This window comes from Exserohilum turcica (genome assembly GCF_000359705.1).
Source record: "Exserohilum turcica Et28A unplaced genomic scaffold SETTUscaffold_6, whole genome shotgun sequence".
Taxonomy (NCBI): domain Eukaryota; kingdom Fungi; phylum Ascomycota; class Dothideomycetes; order Pleosporales; family Pleosporaceae; genus Exserohilum; species Exserohilum turcicum.
The window spans coordinates 1,815,705-1,835,812 of record NW_007360277.1 but is presented as its reverse complement, the minus strand read 5'-3'; the positions used below and the strand labels follow the sequence as shown (position 1 = coordinate 1,835,812).

The 20,108-nt window shown below is 51.6% G+C and overlaps 6 protein-coding genes across 6 annotated transcripts; 4 read left to right on the top strand and 2 right to left on the bottom strand.

Moving 5' to 3' along the window:
- The first annotated feature begins 1,029 nt into the window (after positions 1-1,029).
- Positions 1,030-6,956, top strand: SETTUDRAFT_165292 (uncharacterized protein). Its single transcript, XM_008031732.1, has 3 exons — positions 1,030-1,571; positions 1,624-6,578; positions 6,630-6,956. The coding sequence occupies exons 1-3, from the start codon at positions 1,046-1,048 to the stop codon at positions 6,738-6,740; spliced, it is 5,592 nt and encodes a 1,863-aa protein (XP_008029923.1). The 5' UTR covers positions 1,030-1,045; the 3' UTR covers positions 6,741-6,956.
- Positions 6,957-7,758: 802 nt separating this feature from the next.
- On the bottom strand, positions 7,759-9,150 carry SETTUDRAFT_141322 (uncharacterized protein; the record flags this gene model as incomplete). Its single annotated transcript, XM_008031731.1, has 3 exons — positions 7,759-8,296; positions 8,533-8,711; positions 8,816-9,150. The coding sequence occupies 3 exons, from the start codon at positions 9,148-9,150 to the stop codon at positions 7,854-7,856; spliced, it is 957 nt and encodes a 318-aa protein (XP_008029922.1). The 3' UTR covers positions 7,759-7,853.
- A 1,011-nt stretch (positions 9,151-10,161) lies between these two features.
- On the top strand, positions 10,162-11,553 carry SETTUDRAFT_141320 (uncharacterized protein; the record flags this gene model as incomplete). Its single annotated transcript, XM_008031730.1, has 1 exon — positions 10,162-11,553. The coding sequence occupies exon 1, from the start codon at positions 10,243-10,245 to the stop codon at positions 11,551-11,553; it is 1,311 nt and encodes a 436-aa protein (XP_008029921.1). The 5' UTR covers positions 10,162-10,242.
- Positions 11,554-12,244: 691 nt separating this feature from the next.
- On the top strand, positions 12,245-13,515 carry SETTUDRAFT_165290 (uncharacterized protein). The gene has a single exon (XM_008031729.1). The coding sequence runs from the start codon at positions 12,284-12,286 to the stop codon at positions 13,382-13,384; it is 1,101 nt and encodes a 366-aa protein (XP_008029920.1). The 5' UTR covers positions 12,245-12,283; the 3' UTR covers positions 13,385-13,515.
- Positions 13,516-14,571: 1,056 nt separating this feature from the next.
- On the top strand, positions 14,572-15,186 carry SETTUDRAFT_22899 (uncharacterized protein; the record flags this gene model as incomplete). The annotated part of the gene is made up of 1 exon (XM_008031202.1): positions 14,572-15,186. The coding sequence occupies one exon, from the start codon at positions 14,572-14,574 to the stop codon at positions 15,184-15,186; it is 615 nt and encodes a 204-aa protein (XP_008029393.1).
- Positions 15,187-16,097: 911 nt separating this feature from the next.
- On the bottom strand, positions 16,098-17,513 carry SETTUDRAFT_96125 (uncharacterized protein; the record flags this gene model as incomplete). The annotated part of the gene is made up of 4 exons (XM_008031728.1): positions 16,098-16,415; positions 16,526-16,998; positions 17,049-17,303; positions 17,363-17,513. The coding sequence occupies 4 exons, from the start codon at positions 17,511-17,513 to the stop codon at positions 16,098-16,100; spliced, it is 1,197 nt and encodes a 398-aa protein (XP_008029919.1).
- Positions 17,514-20,108: the final 2,595 nt, after the last annotated feature.

Below are 20,108 nucleotides of genomic sequence, written 5' to 3'. Positions count from 1 at the left end.
CCTTTGTATGAAGCGTGCGCGGGAATTGGGCGCGCTGCTGGGCGGATACCGTGAGGAGCAGCTCCCGTGCTGTGTGCGGGACGGGGAGGCGTGCGGGCGGCGGCAGGAACAGACCGCAGGCAGCAGGACTTGAGCGCAATGGACCCCGGGGGCAGTGAAGCAAGGCCACGAACAAGTAGTCCTGCGAATTGGGGGGCGGGGAGGAGGTGAGGAAAGAGTCGGAAGCGGTGCGCTGGCGAGGACAATGGTCGCGCCGAGTTGGTCGACTTTTTCGACCTGGAGCTCAGTTTTGGCGTGCATAGCATGGGTCGTGGGCCGCTAGGGCCACCAGGGGTCCACGCCATGTTCCCAGGTGTACTACCACTAGGTGTACTGTATGTACTGCACAGAGACCACACCACATACACACACACACAAGGGCGGGCGCGGGGGCGCTGCACTCAACAACTCGCCCCGCCCGTGGCCGCGCCCGCTGCCGCGCAGCTGTTGAGGCCGCCGTTGACGCTGCGGATGCTGCTGCTGCATCCTCGTCGCCCGCCCGGCGAGACTGACGGCACTCGCACTGGGTCGTTGAGCACCGGCCAAAGCAGCAACGCGCTGCAGTGCAGTGCAGGGGTCCGGGAATTTTCCTAGCACCACCCAGCCCGGAGGCGGCAGAAATCCTCAACGGCCCTGCCCTGCCCACCGCAAGCCACGCCTTGCTGCCTCCCAGCCAGCCAGAGATAAACCGCCAATGCGTTGGGCCTGTCGTCCCTGCAACTTCCGCTCCTCGCTTTCCCCCCCCCTTGCCACGACAAATCCTGCGCGGGGACTCTCGTCGCCCCTCCCCGGGACCCTTGATCGTCCAGCAGTCTTGTGCCCTCACCGCACTACACCCTCCCCACCCGATAGCGCGTCTTCTTCCTGGCTCTTCTGCCCGCCCTCGACCCACGACACGCCTCGTCTATTTTGTCTCTGAGATACCCATTGAGCTCTCTCAGAGCGTCAATCCACCCCCCTCCCTCCCCCCTCCCTTCTCCTCGCCCCCTCCCCAAGCCACCTCATCATGCGTCCCGAGGTCGAGCAGGAGCTGTCGCACACGCTGCTCATCGAGCTGCTCGCATACCAATTCGCCTCCCCCGTGAGGTGGATTGAGACGCAGGATGTCGTCCTCGGCGAGAAGACGACGGAGCGCATCGTCGAAATTGGCCCCGCAGACACACTGGGCGTCATGGCCAAGCGCACCCTCGCCAGCAAATACGAAGCACACGACGCTGCCCGGTCACTGCAGCGTCAGATTCTGTGCTACAACAAGGACGCAAAGGACATCTACTACGACGTAGACCCTGTAGAGGAAGAGCCAGAGGCGCCCGCCGCCGCCAGCGGGGGTGCTCCCGCCGCCTCCTCTGCTCCCGCCGCCTCTGCTCCCGCCGCCGCCGCCGCTGCACCACCCCCCAGCGCTGGCCCGGCGGCTCAGGTCCCAGATGCTCCCGTCACAGCGACCGACATTCTGCGGACGCTCGTGGCCCAGAAGCTCAAGAAGCCGCTGATGGACATTCCGCTGACCAAGGCCATCAAGGATCTGGTCGGAGGTAAGACCAATGGCAACTCCACGACGCAAATCTCGGCTAACGCATGCTCCAGGCAAGTCTACCCTCCAGAACGAGATCCTCGGAGACCTGGGCAAGGAATTCGGCTCGACGCCAGAGAAGCCCGAGGACACCCCTCTCGACGAGCTCGGTGCTTCAATGCAGGCTACCTTCAATGGTCAGCTTGGAAAACAATCCTCCTCCCTCATTGCCCGCATGGTCTCGTCCAAGATGCCGGGTGGCTTCAACATCACAGCCGTGCGAAAGCACCTCGAGACAAGATGGGGGCTGGCACAAGGGCGGCAGGACGGTGTTCTGCTGCTCGCCATCACCAACGAGCCACCAGCGCGTCTGGGCTCGGAGAACGATGGAAAGGCCTTCTTGGACGAGCAGGCCAACAAGTATGCATCCACTGCCGGAATCAGCCTGTCTGCCCCGACAGCTGGCGGCGACTCTGGCGGCTCTGGCGGCGGCATGATGATGGACCCTGCGGCCATTGATGCGCTGACCAAGGACCAACGCCAACTTTTCAAGCAGCAGCTCGAGCTGTTTGCACGATACCTCAAGATCGACCTTCGCGCAGGCGACAAGTCGTTTGTTGACTCGCAAAAGGCTCAGTCGGCGCTCCAGGCCCAGCTTGACCTCTGGACCACCGAGCACGGCGAGTTCTACGCGTCCGGCATCGAGCCTCAATTCACACCACTCAAGGCGCGCGTCTACGACTCGTCATGGAACTGGGCTCGCCAAGACGCCCTCACCATGTTCTACGACATCATTTTCGGCAAGCTCAAGGCCGTTGACCGTGAGATTGTCAGCCGCTGCATTGCCATCATGAACCGATCGAACCCGCTGCTTCTCGACTTCATGCAGTACCACATCGATCACTGCCCCACCGAGCGCGGCGAGACCTACCAGCTTGCCAAGGAGCTCGGACAACAGCTCATTGACAACTGCAAGGAGGTGCTGAACGAGGCACCCGTCTACAAGGATGTCGCGATACCTACTGCGCCTCACCTGGAGATTGATGCCAAGGGCAACATGAACTACGAAGAAGCCCCAAGAGCGAGTGTCCGCAAGCTTGAACACTACGTTCGCGAGATGGCCGAGGGAGGAAAACTCTCCGAATACGGCAACCGCACCAAGGTCCAAAACGATCTGCAGAGGATCTATAAGCTCATCAAGCAACAGCACAAGCTTTCCAAGTCGTCGCAACTGCAGATCAAGAGCCTGTACAGCAATGTCATTCGCTCTCTTTCCATGAACGAGGGCCAGATCATGCCCAGCGAGAACGGCAAGGCTGTCGGTGGTAAGCGAGGCCGCAACGGCCGCGTCCATGCTTCCGCCAAGCATGGCAAGGTTGAGACCATTCCCTTCCTCCATCTCAAGAGAAAGGACGACCACGGCTGGGAGTACAGCAAGAAGCTCACTGGCGTCTACCTAGACTGTCTAGAGGAGGCTGCCAAGTCTGGTGTTACGTTCCAGGGCAAATACGCTCTTATGACCGGTGCTGGTGCTGGTTCTATCGGTGCTCAGGTTCTTCAGGGTCTCATCAGCGGTGGAGCCAAGGTTGTCGTTACAACTTCCAGGTTCTCACGCGAAGTTACCGAGTACTACCAGTCCATGTACTCCCGGTACGGTGCTCGCGGCTCGCAGCTTATTGTGGTTCCTTTCAACCAAGGTAGCAACCAGGACGTCGAGGCCTTGATCGACTACATCTTCGACACCAAGAAGGGCCTCGGCTGGGACCTTGATCTGATTGTTCCTTTCGCCGCCATTCCCGAGAACGGCCGTGAGATTGACAGCATTGACTCCAAGTCTGAGCTCGCTCATCGCATCATGTTGACCAACCTTTTGCGTATGCTTGGAGCCGTCAAGAAGCAGAAGCAGGCATATGGCTACGAGACCCGTCCGGCACAGGTCATCCTGCCATTGTCGCCTAACCACGGTACCTTCGGCAACGATGGTCTGTACTCGGAATCCAAGATGTCTCTTGAGACGCTCTTCTCAAGATGGCACTCGGAAAGCTGGGGCAACTACCTCACAATTTGCGGTGCCGTCATTGGCTGGACACGTGGCACTGGTCTCATGGGCGCCAACAACATTGTCGCCGAAGGCATTGAGAAGTACGGTGTACGTACCTTCTCCCAGCAGGAGATGGCCTTCAACTTGCTTGGTCTGATGGCACCACCCATTGTCAACCTGTGCCAAGTAGAACCGGTATGGGCGGATCTCAACGGTGGCTTCCAGTACATTCCCAACCTCAAGGACCTTATGACCGACCTCCGAAAGGAGCTCACGGAGACAAGTGACATCCGCAGGGCCGTCATCAAGGAAAATGCCATTGAGAACAAGGTTGTCAATGGTGAGGCAAGCGAGGCGCTGTACAAGAAGGCCACGATCGAACCACGAGCCAACATGAAGTTCGATTTCCCCAAGCTTCCTGACTGGGATGCAGAGGTCAAGCCGCTCAACGAGAACCTCAAGGGCATGGTTGATCTTGAGAAGGTTGTTGTCGTCACTGGTTTCGCCGAGGTCGGTCCTTGGGGTAACTCGAGGACCCGCTGGGAAATGGAAGCCTACGGCGAGTTCTCCATTGAAGGATGTGTTGAGATGGCCTGGATCATGGGTCTCATCAAGAACCACAACGGTCCTCTCAAGGGCAAGAGCTACTCTGGCTGGGTCGATGCAAAGACCAATGAACCAATTGACGACAAGGACGTCAAGCCAAAGTACGAGAAGTACATCCTCGAGCATTCCGGTATCCGCCTGATTGAGCCTGAGCTCTTCAATGGCTACGACCCCAAGAACAAGCAGCTCATGCAAGAAATCCAAATTGAGGAAGATCTTGATCCCTTCGAGGCGTCCAAGGAGCTAGCTGACGAGTTCAAGAGGCAGCATGGCGACAAGGTTGAAGTTTTTGCGATTGAGGAATCAGGCGAGTACACGGTCCGCATGAAGAAGGGCGCTACTCTCCTTATTCCCAAGGCTCTGCGCTTTGACCGTCTCGTCGCTGGTCAGATCCCGACTGGCTGGGATGCAAAGAAGTATGGTGTGCCCGACGACATCATCTCACAAGTCGACCCCGTAACACTCTTTGTGCTTGTTTCCACCGCCGAATGTCTGCTTTCCAGCGGTATTACCGACCCCTACGAGTTCTACAAATACGTCCACCTTTCCGAAGTTGGTAACTGCGTCGGTTCTGGTATTGGTGGTACTACCGCCCTCCGCGGAATGTACAAAGACCGCTTCATGGACAAGCCAGTTCAGAAGGATATCCTCCAGGAGTCTTTTATCAACACTATGAGTGCTTGGGTCAACATGTTGCTCATGTCTTCAACTGGTCCCATCAAGACTCCCGTTGGTGCTTGCGCCACTGCTGTCGAATCCATTGACATTGGTTACGACACCATTGTTGAGGGCAAGGCGCGCGTTTGCTTCGTTGGAGGTTTCGATGACTTCCAGGAAGAAGGCTCGTACGAATTCGCCAACATGAAGGCCACTAGCAACGCCGAAGACGAATTTGCCCATGGTCGCACACCCAAGGAGATGTCACGCCCTACCACGACGACCAGGAACGGATTCATGGAATCTCAGGGTTGTGGTATGCAGGTTATCATGGATGCCAAGCTTGCTCTGGACATGGGTGTTCCCATCTACGGTGTGCTTGGTTTCACTGCTACCGCGACTGACAAGATTGGCCGTTCAGTCCCTGCACCTGGCAAGGGTGTGCTGACAACTGCCCGCGAGACACCATCCAAGTTCCCATCACCTCTTCTTGACATCAAGTACAGGAGGCGCCAGATGGACCTGCGACGTAAGCAAATCAAGCAGTGGCAGGAGTCTGAGATCCTCTATCTCCAAGAGGAGGTTGCAGCCATGAAGGACGTTTCGGGCGATGACTTTGACGAGGCTGCTTACCTAGAGGAGCGCGCTGCAAACATCGAGGCCGAGGCCAAACGCCAAGAGAAGGATGCGCTCAACAGCCTGGGCAACAACTTCTGGAAGCAAGATCCTCGCATCGCTCCTCTTCGTGGTGCTCTTGCAACATGGGGTCTTACCATTGACGATCTCGATGTTGCCTCTTTCCACGGTACTTCGACTGTTGCCAACGACAAGAACGAGTCTGACGTTATTTGCCAACAAATGCGCCACCTCGGCCGCAAGAAGGGCAATGCGCTCCTTGGTATCTTCCAAAAGTATCTCACTGGTCATCCCAAGGGTGCTGCTGGTGCCTGGATGTTCAACGGCTGTCTGCAGGTGCTCAACTCCGGTCTCGTACCAGGCAACCGCAATGCCGATAACGTGGACAAGATCATGGAGAAGTTCGATTACATTGTCTACCCATCGCAATCCATCCAGACGGATGGAATCAAGGCATTCTCGGTTACCTCGTTTGGTTTCGGACAGAAGGGAGCCCAGGCCATCGGTATCCATCCCAAGTACCTGTACGCTGCGCTTGAGCACCACCAGTTCGCTGCATACAAGCAAAAGGTTGAGGCTCGCCAGAAGAAGGCCTACCGCTACTTCCACGATGGCCTCATCAACAACACCATGTTCCGCGCCAAGGACAAGGCACCATATGAGGACGAGAAGATGCAAGAGGTCTTCCTCAACCCACAAGCCCGTGTTACCATTGACAAGAAGACTTCGACATACACCTACCCGAAGAACTCCACCCCTGCTCCTAAGAAGGATCAGAAAGCCCAGGAAACAATGAAGATGGTCGAACAGCTCACGCAAGCCACCGCCTCTGCTACTACCAAGGTTGGCGTCGATGTTGAAAGCCTCAGCGCGCTGAACATTGAGAACGAGACCTTCATTGAGCGCAACTTCACCGGAAAGGAGATTGCGTACTGCCAAAAGGCCGCTAACCCTCAGGCAAGCTTCACTGGCAAGTGGTCAGCGAAGGAGGCTGTCTTCAAGTCACTTGGTGTCAAGGGCCAAGGTGCTGGCGCTCCGTTGAAGGACATTGAGATTGTCAACGACGAGTCAGGGGCGCCGTCAGTTCAGGTATGTATCAAGTGCCTTCATAGCAAAGAAAGCATTCTAACATCATGACAGCTGTACGGCAAGGCTGATGAAGAAGCCAAGCGTGTTGGTGTCAAGAGCATTAACATCAGCATCAGTCACTCGGACGACCAGGCCGTCTCAGTCGCGATTGCGCAGTTCTAGACATATCACGGGTGGTAAATGATTATTCAAAAGACGGTAGATGGGCGGTAATATTACTGGAAAGGGCATTTCAAGGACGCTTTATTCCCCCGGCTTGTTTCATCGAGCGCGAAGACGTGTCTAGAGCGTCTTGGTTTTGGTTGGTTTGGTAGGCATGTTAGATGAAAGTGCAATGATTAGTAAATTCTACGTATTGTAATGAAGACCATGTTTCCCAAGAACCGCACAGCACCCGCTTTCCGAACCCATGTCGCAATACGCTAACAAGGAGCATGTTTGATGATGTTACTTTGAGATGACGTGATGCTCAACAAGATGTTCATGTTGCGGGTTGTGTATCTGCCGACCCAAGAAGAGTAGGATTGTTACAGATAAGCTCAACAACGGACGCATATCCGGTTCCGCGAGTCAAGGCGAACACATACCCCGCTCTTACATGGATAAAGCATGTGGTTGAGAGCGACCCTGCAGCGGGTAGCTGCATGTGCGTAAGCTGTTGAGCGCGTTGGGAACGCGCCGGTGTTCGGATCAACTCGGATGCATGTGGGCCAGGTAGGCTACTGATAACCCATGGTTTCAGGGCAAAGAAGATAAGTATAGTATAGTGTGGTATAGTATAGTGATAGCGTAAGACGGGGCGATCGGAAACATGGAGAGATAGTAAAATTGGGCTTAAAATTTTTTTTGTTGAGCATCTCTCTCTTTTTCTTTTCCGAGGTTTCATCGGTAAACGGATGTGCGTGATGTGGATTGGGGGCGTATGTCTGTTGGCGTAATTCGATGGCACTGCTCTATTGAGCCGGGTAGCCGGGTGGCGGGATGTAGTGGTAGGTATCTTGATGTTACTAGTGCTAGTGCTAGTGCTAGTATGTTATCTGATCATGGTTGGGAAAAGGAAAACTTGGAAAGAAATACACACGGGATTACAGTATGACATCATGGATCCACTGCAGGGCGCATGGTGGAGAAAAGAAAGAAGAGGAAGGGGGGGAAGAAAGAAGCAAGTGGGAAAGTGGGGGATTTGTCTATCGAAGTGATAGGTGTAGTAAACACGTAAGTATTGCCTTACAGTGGGTTGTTTGCTTTTCAGTAGATTCCCACAGACATCTACTATCACTCCTCCTCCTTCCACGGATACGTCTTCTTGACCCACACCAAATCCTTAGAACTCGGTTTCCTGACCTGCTCGAGTAACCTCGTCCCCAGCTCATGCCGTTCGGCATCCACATATGCCATGACGGGGCAGTCTTCGCCCTCCTCAATGCACTTTGTATTTGAGTATCCCGTGACACTAGCATAGTGCATGATGCTGGCGAGATCGTAGTAGCTGTGGGAATTGATGGTCCAGCCGGGCTCGACGTGGTTCTTGATGAAGCCCGAGCACGAGCAGCCGTACTTGAGGGCCCGCGGCATCGATGTGCACACGTCTGTGGGCGTGATGGCGAGGCCTTCTTGCGAGCGGGCGCGCGCCCAGCACGCGGGCCAGTCGACGAGGTGGCGGAAGTCGATTTTCACCCATGTGTCGCGGTCAGCGCGGTTGTGCTCGTGTGCCATGCCTAGTAGTTTTGTCAGTTTATCATATCTCAGTCTTGGCTTTTTGCGTTTGGGGACAACGTCGTGTGGTTATCTTTTCAGAAAGAGAAAGGGAGAGAGAAAGAAAGAGAGAAAGAGAGAAAGAGATTCTACTTACCCAGTACATGCCCGAGCTCGTGCAGAATGCCAAACAGCGTGTAGCCATCTGCAATGTTGACGATTTGCTGCCAGGGCTTGCCGTTGCGAGTTAACCCCACACTAGCGCCCCAGGCTCTGTCGTCGCTGTACTCGAAAGCAACAGTGTCGTGTGGCACGTTTGGGTTCCAGGCATCGCGGTTGTTGGGTTGTCCGCAGTACAATGGTTTTCCCTGCGTGTCTTTGCGCTCTTGGAAGCTGATGGCGTGTCGGGCTTCCTCGCTCGCTGGGCCGCCGAGATGTCTAGTAGCTATGTGTTAACCATTAATTCATCTTACCTGGGTTTACTAGCGAGAAAAGAAAAACAAAAAGATAGAAGAAAGTCCACTTTTTCGGCACTGACTTACTCGATCCACTTGGCCATACCATTCTCGACTATGTTTCGGATGTATCTGCGATCCCATTCCTGTGTAAAGCAGTAGGGGATTACGGCTTGGTGGGTGCCGGTGCGTGGCCAGGGGATGGGGCCTCCGTCATTTCCCCATGCGTCGGTGATGCCTTGGCCGCCTGGACTAGGTAGAGTCTCGAACGAGGCGATGTAGTCGGTCCAGTTTGCGGCTTTTGTGCCATTGGCGTAGACGGGAGCGGGAGTACCGCAGAAGGGTCCGAAGATGGGTAGAGGCTCGGGGATGGAGACTGCGACTGCAAGGATAGCGAATGGTAGGAGAGATGGAAGGAGCATGGTGGGTGGAAGCGATTTTCGGTAAGGCAGGCAGTTGTGCGATGAGAGGCGCATCTGGGAGAGCCTTTGGGCGCAATATTGAAATATAAGGGCGTGGTCGTGAACGCACGGGGCCGTTGGCGCCTGCGAGTGAAAGGTGCTCGAAGTGGAAATCACTGTGGTTCTGGAGTGAGAGTGATTTCCAAGGTCTGTGCATGTGAGACTGGTGAAAGTGCATGCGATGGAGAGAATGATCATGCACGCGAATTCAAAGTCTATGATGCTGTTTAGAGCAAGTATATGATAGTTAAGACGTGCATACAAGCCACCAGTCTCCTTCGGTATGAGCTTCGTTAAATCTTGAACGTTTCAGCTTATCATTGGGCGCCTGGACTAGCAGCTGGGCCGACAAGAAGACAGGTATAATGAAAGACACAGACGATTGCGTATTTCCTCTTCTTGCTGCCTATTTCTGTTGGAACTGAACAACAGACTCATTCTTTCGGAAATCCACTATCTCTTGGAAACTGCAAAAGTTCCAAGAAGAGCTGCGGACTTTGACAGAAGCTGAATCAGTTCCAAAACCTTTGGAAACTCTGAAAATTTCCAATTCAAAGTTGGAGAGGTCTTAGTATCATTCACGATGCTTCTGAAGACCAGCAAGAGCCAAAAACATGTGGTGAATATCGGGAGGCTATCTTTATCTCCGGTAACCAGTGTTATCTCCGGTTGCCCCGCAGTTGATGATGACACTCAGCCATGTCAATTCACTCCACAACGTCTACCGAGCTGTTATATCCTGGAATGGAGGTTTTAATCAACAAGGTTAGTTCGCGATTTGAATTGGATTTCATGGCTCGGCCTCGATGAAATGCAGCTCTCCGCAACTACATCGTCTGTTGACAGCAGATGTTCTCTTGAATGATGCGCATATGCAGCCTTGTGAGTAGGCTGCATTAATCTGCGGCATGCCATTTCGGTACTTAGAAGAATAGAGTTCAAATAGGCTTATCTCAATAGGAGCCATGGACACATCCACCATAACTCTTCAGTAACCCAACCACGAAGAAAACAGCACGACGAAAGCGTACTCCAACACCACACACGACGAACATGGACAAAGCCACTTTCGAGAACCACGCACATCTCCCTATCGCAATCATTGGAGGTGGCCTTGGTGGGTTAGCGCTCGCCATTGGGCTCACTCGGCATGGCGTCAAGGTGCATATATATGAGAGCTCCTCCGAATTCTCGGAAATAGGCGCCGGAGTGACGTTTGGAACCAATGCAACGAAGGCGTTGCATCTAATCGATCCGCGCTTACTGCAAGGCTTCATGAAACATGCGACTTTCAATGCCGACCCGGAGCGACATAACACGTTCAATACAATCCTGTGGGGTATGGATGAAAGGCGGCATGGTGGGCACAAAGCCGGAGACTTTGCCTTTCACCAGGATGACAAAGGGCACTATGAGGGTGAATTGGCCGGGCTTGGTATGAAGGGCCGCATACACAGAGCCCGTCTCCTAGATGAGATGGTGGCTCTGTTGCCAGAAGATATCACAAGCTTTAATAAGAGTTTTGTCAGTGTTCAAGATGCTGGGAACGGTATGTTGAAGATGAGTTTTGCTGATGGGACAAGTGCGCTTGCCAGTGCGATTATTGGCTGCGACGGTATCAAGAGTAAAGTCCGGCACCACGTCTGTGACCCGGATGTCCAACCAAAGTCCGCCGGCGAATGCGCGTTCCGGGCAATGGTTCCGGGTGGTGAAGCTAGGAAGATGTTGGGAGACGAAAGGGCCTTGAACAGCCAACTATATTGTGGTTATGGTGGATACATCATCACCTACCCTGTGGAACATGGCCAGTTTATCAACATGGTTGCCTTGCCACAAGATGAGCCCACTCCTGGAGTGAACGAAGACGCCTGGACCGTACCCACAAATGCGGACGAGATCAGAAAGCGATTTCATGACTGGTATCCGCCTCTTATTGAGCTCATGGCCCGCCATCACCTCCCCTCTAAATGGGCTCTGTTCACTCTCCAACATGATTCACCCTACTTCAAAAACCGCATTTGTCTCCTCGGCGATAGCGCACATGCTACCACACCACATATGGGAGCGGGAGCTGGTATGGCCATGGAAGATGCGTATATCCTCAGTCACCTGGTTGCTTCGGCAGGAGGTATCGCTAATATCGAGGCGGCATTCCAGGCCTATGACGCCGTAAGACGTCCAAGAACGCAGCAGTGCATCAAGTACAGCCTAGACGCAGCTCAGGCCTATGACTTTGCTGTTGAAAATGTCGGAGACAACATGGGCAAGATAGAAGACATGCTCGATGAGAGATTTGAGTGGTTGTGGCATGAAGACCTAGAAGCGCAGCTGTTGACCGCAAAGGATCTCCTACAGAGCTGTTGACTGCCGACATCTGCCTTCCCCTTGCATCCTCCATGGTTTCGTCTCACACGCGCCTCTTCTCAAGTTTTCGCTTTAACTGCCAATGTTCAGAATCGCTGTTTTTCCTCCGTTGTCTGAAATCACGTATACCTCTCCCAAGAGTATCATCTATATCATCTCTACATATGAATGCTTGGCCAGGTCGCAGCCTTGTATCGCTTGGCGTTTTGCATGAAGAGCATTGTTAATGCTCCAAAAACCGTACCACTCTACTGACTTCGCAGTCTGAGCCTCAAAAGCTCAATCGGGCCGGCTAGCTGGCTTGAGATGACAAATGTCGATTACGTCACCAGACGGTGGGGCGTTGACACCGCTATGGCTGCTATGGCATCCCGTGTCCCGCTAACAACGGCAATTGTCCCCTTCTCAGGCACATCGCCTTTGAACAGGTATTCGCTGTTCCAATAGCGGTTTAGAAAGCCCCCGGGATCCTGTTTTGGGAGGCATCATGCTGGCGTAGAACACGTTAGAAAATTCCATGAGATGTTACTTTCGTGCGCTGGCCGAGATCTGCCGATTGAGATTTCAAACCATCTACCCGCTTAAGTCGTCATTTGACTATATAACACGTTTTAGTATACCACATTGACATTCCTGACAAGACACTCACATTCGGTTTCATATTCAATCTGCATTAACTACTCTGCCTGGACTCGGCAGTTTCCCCAGTTTTCACTCACAAAAGACCAAGATGGCAACCAGCCGCCTTTTCGAGCCGCTCCAAGTGGGCAACATGGAACTAAAGAACCGCGTTGCCATGGCGCCTTTGACCCGTTTCCGTGCAAACGATAAACATGAAATTCTACCCATGGCAGCAGAGTACTATGGCGAGCGTGCTTGTGTACCTGGTACCCTTCTTATCAGCGAAGCGACCCTGACTTCAAAGAAAGCTGGTGGCTACGATCACGTGCCTGGTATTTGGACACAAGGTCAAATAGATGCCTGGAAGCTGGTCACCAAGGCCGTTCATGAGAAGGGCTCATATATTTACCTTCAGCTGTGGTCCCTTGGGCGTACAGCGGACCCAAATTATAACAAGCGGAACGGCATTCCCATGAAGTCTTCCAGCGCTACGCCCATGGATAAGGACTCTGTCGTACCAGAGGAGATGACTGTTGAAGATATCAAGGAGAGCATCAACGACTACGCTCAAGCTGCCAAGAACGCCATCGAGGCTGGCTTTGATGGTGTAGAAATCCACGGCGCGAACGGCTACCTCGTCGACCAATTCCTCCAGGATGTATGCAACAAGCGCACAGACTCATATGGCGGCTCGGTCGAGAACCGCTCTCAATTTGCTGTCGAGGTTACCCAGGCCGTCGTCGAGGCCGTGGGTGCAGAGAAGACTGGTATCCGATTGAGCCCATACTCTAAATTCCAAGGCATGAAGATGGAGGACCCGCTACCTCAGTTTACCGACATCATGAAGAAGTTGGATGCTCTCAATATTGCCTACGTCCATCTTGTCGAATCACGTATTGCAGGCAACACCGATGTCGACAACGTCGAGTCCCTTGATCCCTTGCTGCCACACTTCACTGGCAAGCTCCTAATTGCTGGAGGCTTCAAGGCCGATTCTGCCAAGAAGCTGGTTGAGGAGCACAAGGAGCGCGATATCGTTGTTGTGTTTGGACGTTATTATATTTCAACACCCGACCTCGTCTTTAGGTTGCAGAAGGGCATCGACTTTAACCCTTATGACCGAGACACCTTCTATCTCCCAGAGAGCGCGAAGGGATACCTTGATCAGCCATTTAGTAAGGAGTGGGAAGAGGCTCAGGCAAAGTTGTAGAGATGTGCTAGAGAGATACCCAGTAGTACATTGAAGACTAGTTTCGTGTAAAAGAAGAAATGATATAAATGATCAAATTACTAATATATGCAATCGTCTTATGAGTACCTTAGGACGATAGCCATTCTCCCTCTCTTATTAGGGCCATCTCTCTTCTAAGTTTGATACTAGGATAACGATTAGAGTACATGGTAAAGACATGAGTGTAACTGTAGTTAGAGAATAGTGGTCATCTTTGTGTTATCATCTCTCTCATTATCTATAAACTTTTAATCAATTCGTGCACTGCTAATAGTTTATTTATTCTAGTAGACCTTTAATGTTGCTATAGAGTTAGCTTCTCTATTGACCTAGTCTAGGTGTACTTAAAATTTTACAAAGATTCATTGGATTGCTGGGCCCGAGATTAGTGTGCATTCCCATGAGGGGTTTTTTTTTAAATGTGTATGTGCAGGGCACAAGCGCGGACTGAGCGAAATTTGACTCAGTCAATACATTTGAAACTATGGTCTTTAGAATTCCTCAAGGAAATCCTAGCTCATGAGATTATTGCCCCCTGAATATATTGTATCCTTGATCTTTGTAATTCCACGAAATGAAGATTTTTAATGAAGGCTCCGCTCAACACTTGTTGGTGTCGTGGAAGAGATCCGTGAAAACCGGGCAAGGATCCCTTGTTGTAGAAGATGAGAACGAGAACCGACTATCTGGTTCATATGAACAACTCCGCTTTTTAGATATACTATTATTTAAAAGAGGCAGGATATATATTTACGTAGAGTTTCAAGTGAATTGTAAAGGCAAGCCATGCTTGGTTCTAAATGAATTCGGTTATCATGAGCGAGATGAAATAACGCATAGTGACCACCTCATGATTCGCACAAAAGGATTCTAAGGATCTGTCCAGATTGAATTTATTGGCTAGAATGTAAGGAGCCTTGAGGTACTAGAGACGCAATGTTTGATTTGTAAACGCGAATGTCTTAACAAGGCTCAAAGGCTGATATCAACACCCACTGTTTGAACGTTGTGCGAAAGCATACTTACATAGACAATGTAGCGATATCCAAACTATAAATAACTTTTGTTTTCTTACAACCAAGTCTACAGACAAAACAAGAAGTGCTTGAACAACAACAGCTGAAAACCGAAGGAATACCTATTGTAACAAAAGATACACAGTCGCCATGTCCAAGCCGAAGAAGACAGTTACTTTTGCTCCTGAAACCAAATTCACGCCTGGTCGCGATTCGAATGAGTTCTGGAGAGAAAGCCGCTATTATACTCGCGGAGAGCACGCATGTCCTGAAGATTCCGAGGGTTGGCAAGACACTAGTCTGATAGGAGATATTTTGGAGCAGATCATGTATCTCAAAGTCTACGGTAATTATTGTGTCCGCGACGATGAAGAAGTCAAGAGGGTTGGTGATATACTCTGGAGGGATCCAGAGTCCACTGAACCACTACTCGGAGACTCAGACGCCCGACTTTACGAACATCCGTTTTGCTTCGAAGTATTGGATGAATATATTGACTTTCGAAACAGGTATCCTAACCATCCAGAGGCGGAAAATATAGGAAAAGCCGTTGTCATTTACCAGTATCCTGACGGTAAATTTTACGGCTTCGAATTCATGGATGATGCGAGCGAGGAGGCAGAAGCGCATGACTATATGGAGGCCTTGAGAGCAGCTATTCCTGCGGCTAACACAGGACAGCCGCGACATGTCGCACTTCGTTCGATAAGGAAATCGTTACGCGGCGAGGGGGAGAGAGAAGATCTAAGTGCCGAGGAATTCTGAGACGGAACATCATGTGGCTATTTTTGAGACATTAGGGGGGTTTTTGCGAGACAAGTTACACCTTGTCACTGTCTGGTGTTCAGTAGCACGCTAGTGGCATGACTCTGCCTAGGCCCCCAAGCGGACTTTTAGCTTATTTCCATTCGCCGAGGGCTTGCAGCAGTTTATTGGATGACGTAGAGAAGTAGTAGGAAACAAGAAGCTTTCAATGACATGTGCAGCTCGAATACATACTATCTGTTACTCCAAAGTTTAGTGCCAACAACGAAACGATGGTGCTATGTGGGCATGACAAAAAGTATGGAAGCGAACCAGGAACTAATGTAGTAGAGACGAGCCGTCGCCGGAAAACATGATTACCGGTCACTGTTTCCGGAGTGTGAGGGTCTAAGAGGGCCGGGTGTCTAGACCTTCTCGAAGCGCTCGTTAGAGTGTTTGGATTTGATGCGACCCATGGAGGCGGGAGGGTCCAGGGGTCTGGACAAGTATAGGAGAAGATGTATGCCAAGAGAAGCGGCTACATCTGGGCAGCGAATCATACAGCAAATAGCATTCGGAGAATAAGCGCTTAGTGCGACTGCAGGCTGATCGATCCCATGTACATTTCCTAGGTTGCGAGCAAACGAGATCGATGGAACCTTGGCAAAGGGAAAAAGCAAGCCGGTCAGATATAGTACCCAAAAATACATCATGTTTGAGATGACGAAGGAGTTTTTTTTTTAAAAAAAAAGAGGGTGTTCATTGGTATCTGAAAACTATGTACATATTGGGTATCTCGGAATGGTATGTGATTATTAATAACTCTTGATCAAAAGAGCGTACGTTTTGCGAAATATGACAGCATTAGAATGTTCACACCAGGTGAAGACATTGTTCTCGAGGCGCAGGGACGACGAAATTCCAAACTCCGCCTATCCTCGCCTGAACCACTTGGTTATGTCTCCTTTCACCGTCTTCCTGAGATGTTCATTGAATCCATAAGTGATGGCGTTGGTGAGTCCAATGAACTGGGTTGAGGATTGAAGGACAGTCAAGACATGGCTTTTGTGTCCTGAGGCTTCTACAAGACGGTTGATGATACCCGGCATCCAGAGAATGATGTATAAGATTGGATATGCGTTGAGAAGCAGCATTCGATTGACTTCCTTATCCAAGCTTCGTTGGCTGCATACGCTGTGCTGAGTGGCTCCAGTCAGATTGAATCCAGTATCCTGTGTTCCGGTGGAAGCCTTGCCAGCCTCAATTTCTTTGTCCACAGCGGGAGATGCACCTGCAGTAAAAGTCAGCAAACAATCTTGAAGCGTATATACGTGTGGGGGGTCGCACTTTGGATGACGACAAAGGAAGAGAATGACGCACGTGAATCCATGTTATAGGAGCTTGGGGGCAGCGATATGTCGCTCTTGTAGCTTTGATGCTTTTCCCAGTCAACGGCCGAGTGCTCGACATCCTCTTTCGTAGTACTGTTGCCATGGGTATGGGTGTGTTCGACTTCGAAACGGTACTCGACATTGATTTCATTCAACTCCGTCTGCGAGTTGCTCTTCGGCGGAGCAGGAGCGCTCCGGCGAGACTTTCGGTGCTTGGATGTGATTCTCGGATCGTACGAGTTTGTGAAGGTCCTGATGTTCAGGTTTGAGAAGTGCTTCCTCATATAAAACCAGATGTAGACATAGATGAAGATGCAGGAAAAGATGATAGTGAATCGTAATCCATGGGCTAAGCCGTAGCGCAGATCTGTTCGGTCGGCAGATATCCAGCACCAGTTTCCGCTAACGGGACTTATTGCGTGCAATCCTGCTACGGTAGACGCTGTTGAGTTCAGTTAGTTTGGCGCTAGAAGGGCGCATCGGCGAGCTTACCTGATATGGTGGGCATTATCCAGACGGAACTGCAGATAAGGACCTTCTTGAGAGTAGACACAGTGGGCATGTATGTCTTTCGCGTGATGGTGAGGAGTGTTACAATGGCAATGGCTAAAACGGAAAAGTCGGCAGCCTGGACAGACCACTGGCCTACCCAGCCGTTGACAACACACACAGTGCCCGGCCTGAGATCATGGCGGTTGGCGACAGCGTAAATTCCTGATATTGAGTTGTTGACACTATTGATGAATTCTGGCGCGATTGTCAGTTTCTATCTGGAAACGCATGGTTCGGGGTCGAGATGTGCTTACCGGCAAGGCCGAGGTTGAGGACAAGTGCGTGGCGAAAAGAGCGCTGTTGATGGCGGTAGACGACATAACAGACGAGGACGCACGCAGTTGCCACCATGGAACACAGACTGCCAATAAGGGTGGGAATCGCGACACTCGCAGTGTAACCCATGGTGAAACCGGTGCGAATGTGTGAATTCGACCTGTAGAATAGTGATCAACGACTGGCGGACAAAGATCCACCCGGACATGGGGAGCATGCTGTTATATGCAACGGCCGCGGCAATGCAAACAGTTAGCGTCGCGTAGCCTGAAATTGGGAGGGCGCTCAAATCCGGGCGAACTCATGCAGCAACCCAAGCAGGATTGCCATCCGTTTCCCGCTACAGTAGGTACTCGGATTCCGCTGCCATGCAGAGAGTTTCAACTATGCCGTTCGCTTGACCCGCGCTTAAAGCGGGCCTAAGCCAAGTACTGCGACCATCTATTGGCAGAAGGCATGTCATAGGAGGGATGCTTTGCGAGAGTCTATGTACCAACAACAAAGCCCAGTCGTTCACCACGTTCCCGCCTGGAGACAACCAGGCAATGCCTCCAACGTTGCCCACTGGCCTGTGGCCAGGGAGCGGTGTACGAAGGCCTATTTTTTCTCCTCTCGCAGCTCACTGGCGGCCCGAAAGCTTATGCCGTCATGGCAGTACACCGAGTAGTGGTGGTGGTAGTGGTGGTACCGGAGCAGCTCCGAAGTGCGCCTCGCGTGTGTGTGTGTGTGTGTGTGTGTACATGGGCTGGCCATAGCAATAGCATGATTTGGGTCTTGTCCAGCTCTTGAAGCTTGACTTGTTATTGGCAAGATCTCCATTCCATGGACTAGGACCCGAGTCAAGGTCCTGTGCACTTCCCCGGCTTTGGACGCGTGCCATCACGCCCGTCGATCTCCCGAAACGCAGTCCCATTCGATTGTCTCCTACGCCACGCCACGCCACCATGTGCACGCCCCCTTACCCCAAACACGTCTTTCCCGCCACACTGGCATTGACTTTTGATCTCACACAGCCTGCATTGACATCGGCCAGCGACTTGAGAATGCCGGTGTATGTAGCGCGCCAGCGATCCGTGCCTAAGTGTACCCAGCCGTGCCCAGCTGTACCAAGAGCATCATGACACCGCCTGACACCGTCAACCGGCCCTACAATCATTACGCCGCTGCTTCGAAAGCACTTGCCCGCCCGGCACTTGGCCATGGGCGGTAATGCCCTGTAAATGTGGAGAGATAAGTCTCAAGCCCTAAGTACCAAGACCCTAGGCCTTCTTTCGTCACTAGAGCACGTTTCATCGTCAAGCACTCGAAGCCTGACTTGCCCATGTAGATCATCGAGCGCACTGTTACACATACTGATCTCGCATAAACTCTTGATATTGACCCCAATTTCGATGCCTACCACCCTCGCTTTGCCCCTTGGCTGCGTTACCAGACATTGCCAGCACAGCGAATTCGAAGAAGCTTTCGCTTATCCAGCGCCGCGCCTATCACACGCATGGCGCTATTTACGCGTGCCCATGTTCACGGCTCACTCGTGTTCTAGCCATGCCTGCCGTCTCCCGCCATGGCCAATCACCCAGTCTGGGTGCTTTTTTGGATTCCGAACGCAAGTCAGCGTTTGCGCTAGAATCGATAGAGGGGGCTGAGAAACCTGTATTAACCGACCTCTTCACTGTCCTGACTCCGTCTAGTCGAGCGTCCGGCTTACCAGGCGACTGGTGGAGTAGGTTCAATGCCATGGGGAATTTCCCCGAGACTCCGAGACCTGTAGTCAGATGTAGACAGGGGGTATACACACACTTATCTGTGATACTAAAATCGACCATCGCCACAGCGTCGGTTATCGACCCAAGTACTTGAACAGCCTCTTGATGACACCGGTTCGCAAACTAGGCTGAATAAGGCGCGGGGTGTCCGCGAGCCTGACTATAGCGCTAACTACAAGTGGAAGTTAGGCGCGCCTGAGCCACGTGTCGTTGTGGTTGTTTCCCGTAGCCATCCGCGAACACACCCGCTAAACCCTTTGCTGTTCTACACGCCGTCCTAGTGCAAAGAACCATCCTTTTTCACCTATTGTATTGTTGCTTTAGTTGGCTATTGTCTTCCCTGGCCACTAGCGCAATCCTGCTATAGGCAATCGTCCCAACTCCCAAGCCTATTTTCCATGGTGAATTAGCTGAACATTGGAACCCACTGGGAACGTATTCCATGTACCTAACCTCGATTTGAGGTATGTCTATCATTTGCCAAGGATGTTGTCAGCTTTTGAGGGAATTTTTCTCAGCGAATTCTACCGAAATCCGGATTTCCAAGAATACGCTAGAACAATTATAAATAAACACTGTGGTCCTAACTCAGACTTTTTAGATCATGGGAGCAAAGTTGCAAGCCTTATATTAATATCATCCGGGGTGGTTTCTTTCCTGGAATAAGATGATTGTTCGCTCTTCGAAGCAAGAAAACATCACACTACTTTCTGCAAAGCTACAGAATAATGCATTATAAGGGGTTAAGGCCAAGAACGCTCTTTTATATCAGAAAAGACATAGATGCAGAGGTCAACCCATATATTAGCGACGACAACGATTTACAAGCTATTACAATACTCTCCTCTTCAACTAGGATATATATATATAACATTTATAACGAAAAAAGCCTAAAAGAAGGGCTTAACAAGACAACAATCCAAAGGCGCCTACTCAAAGAGACTCTACGAACCCTCCT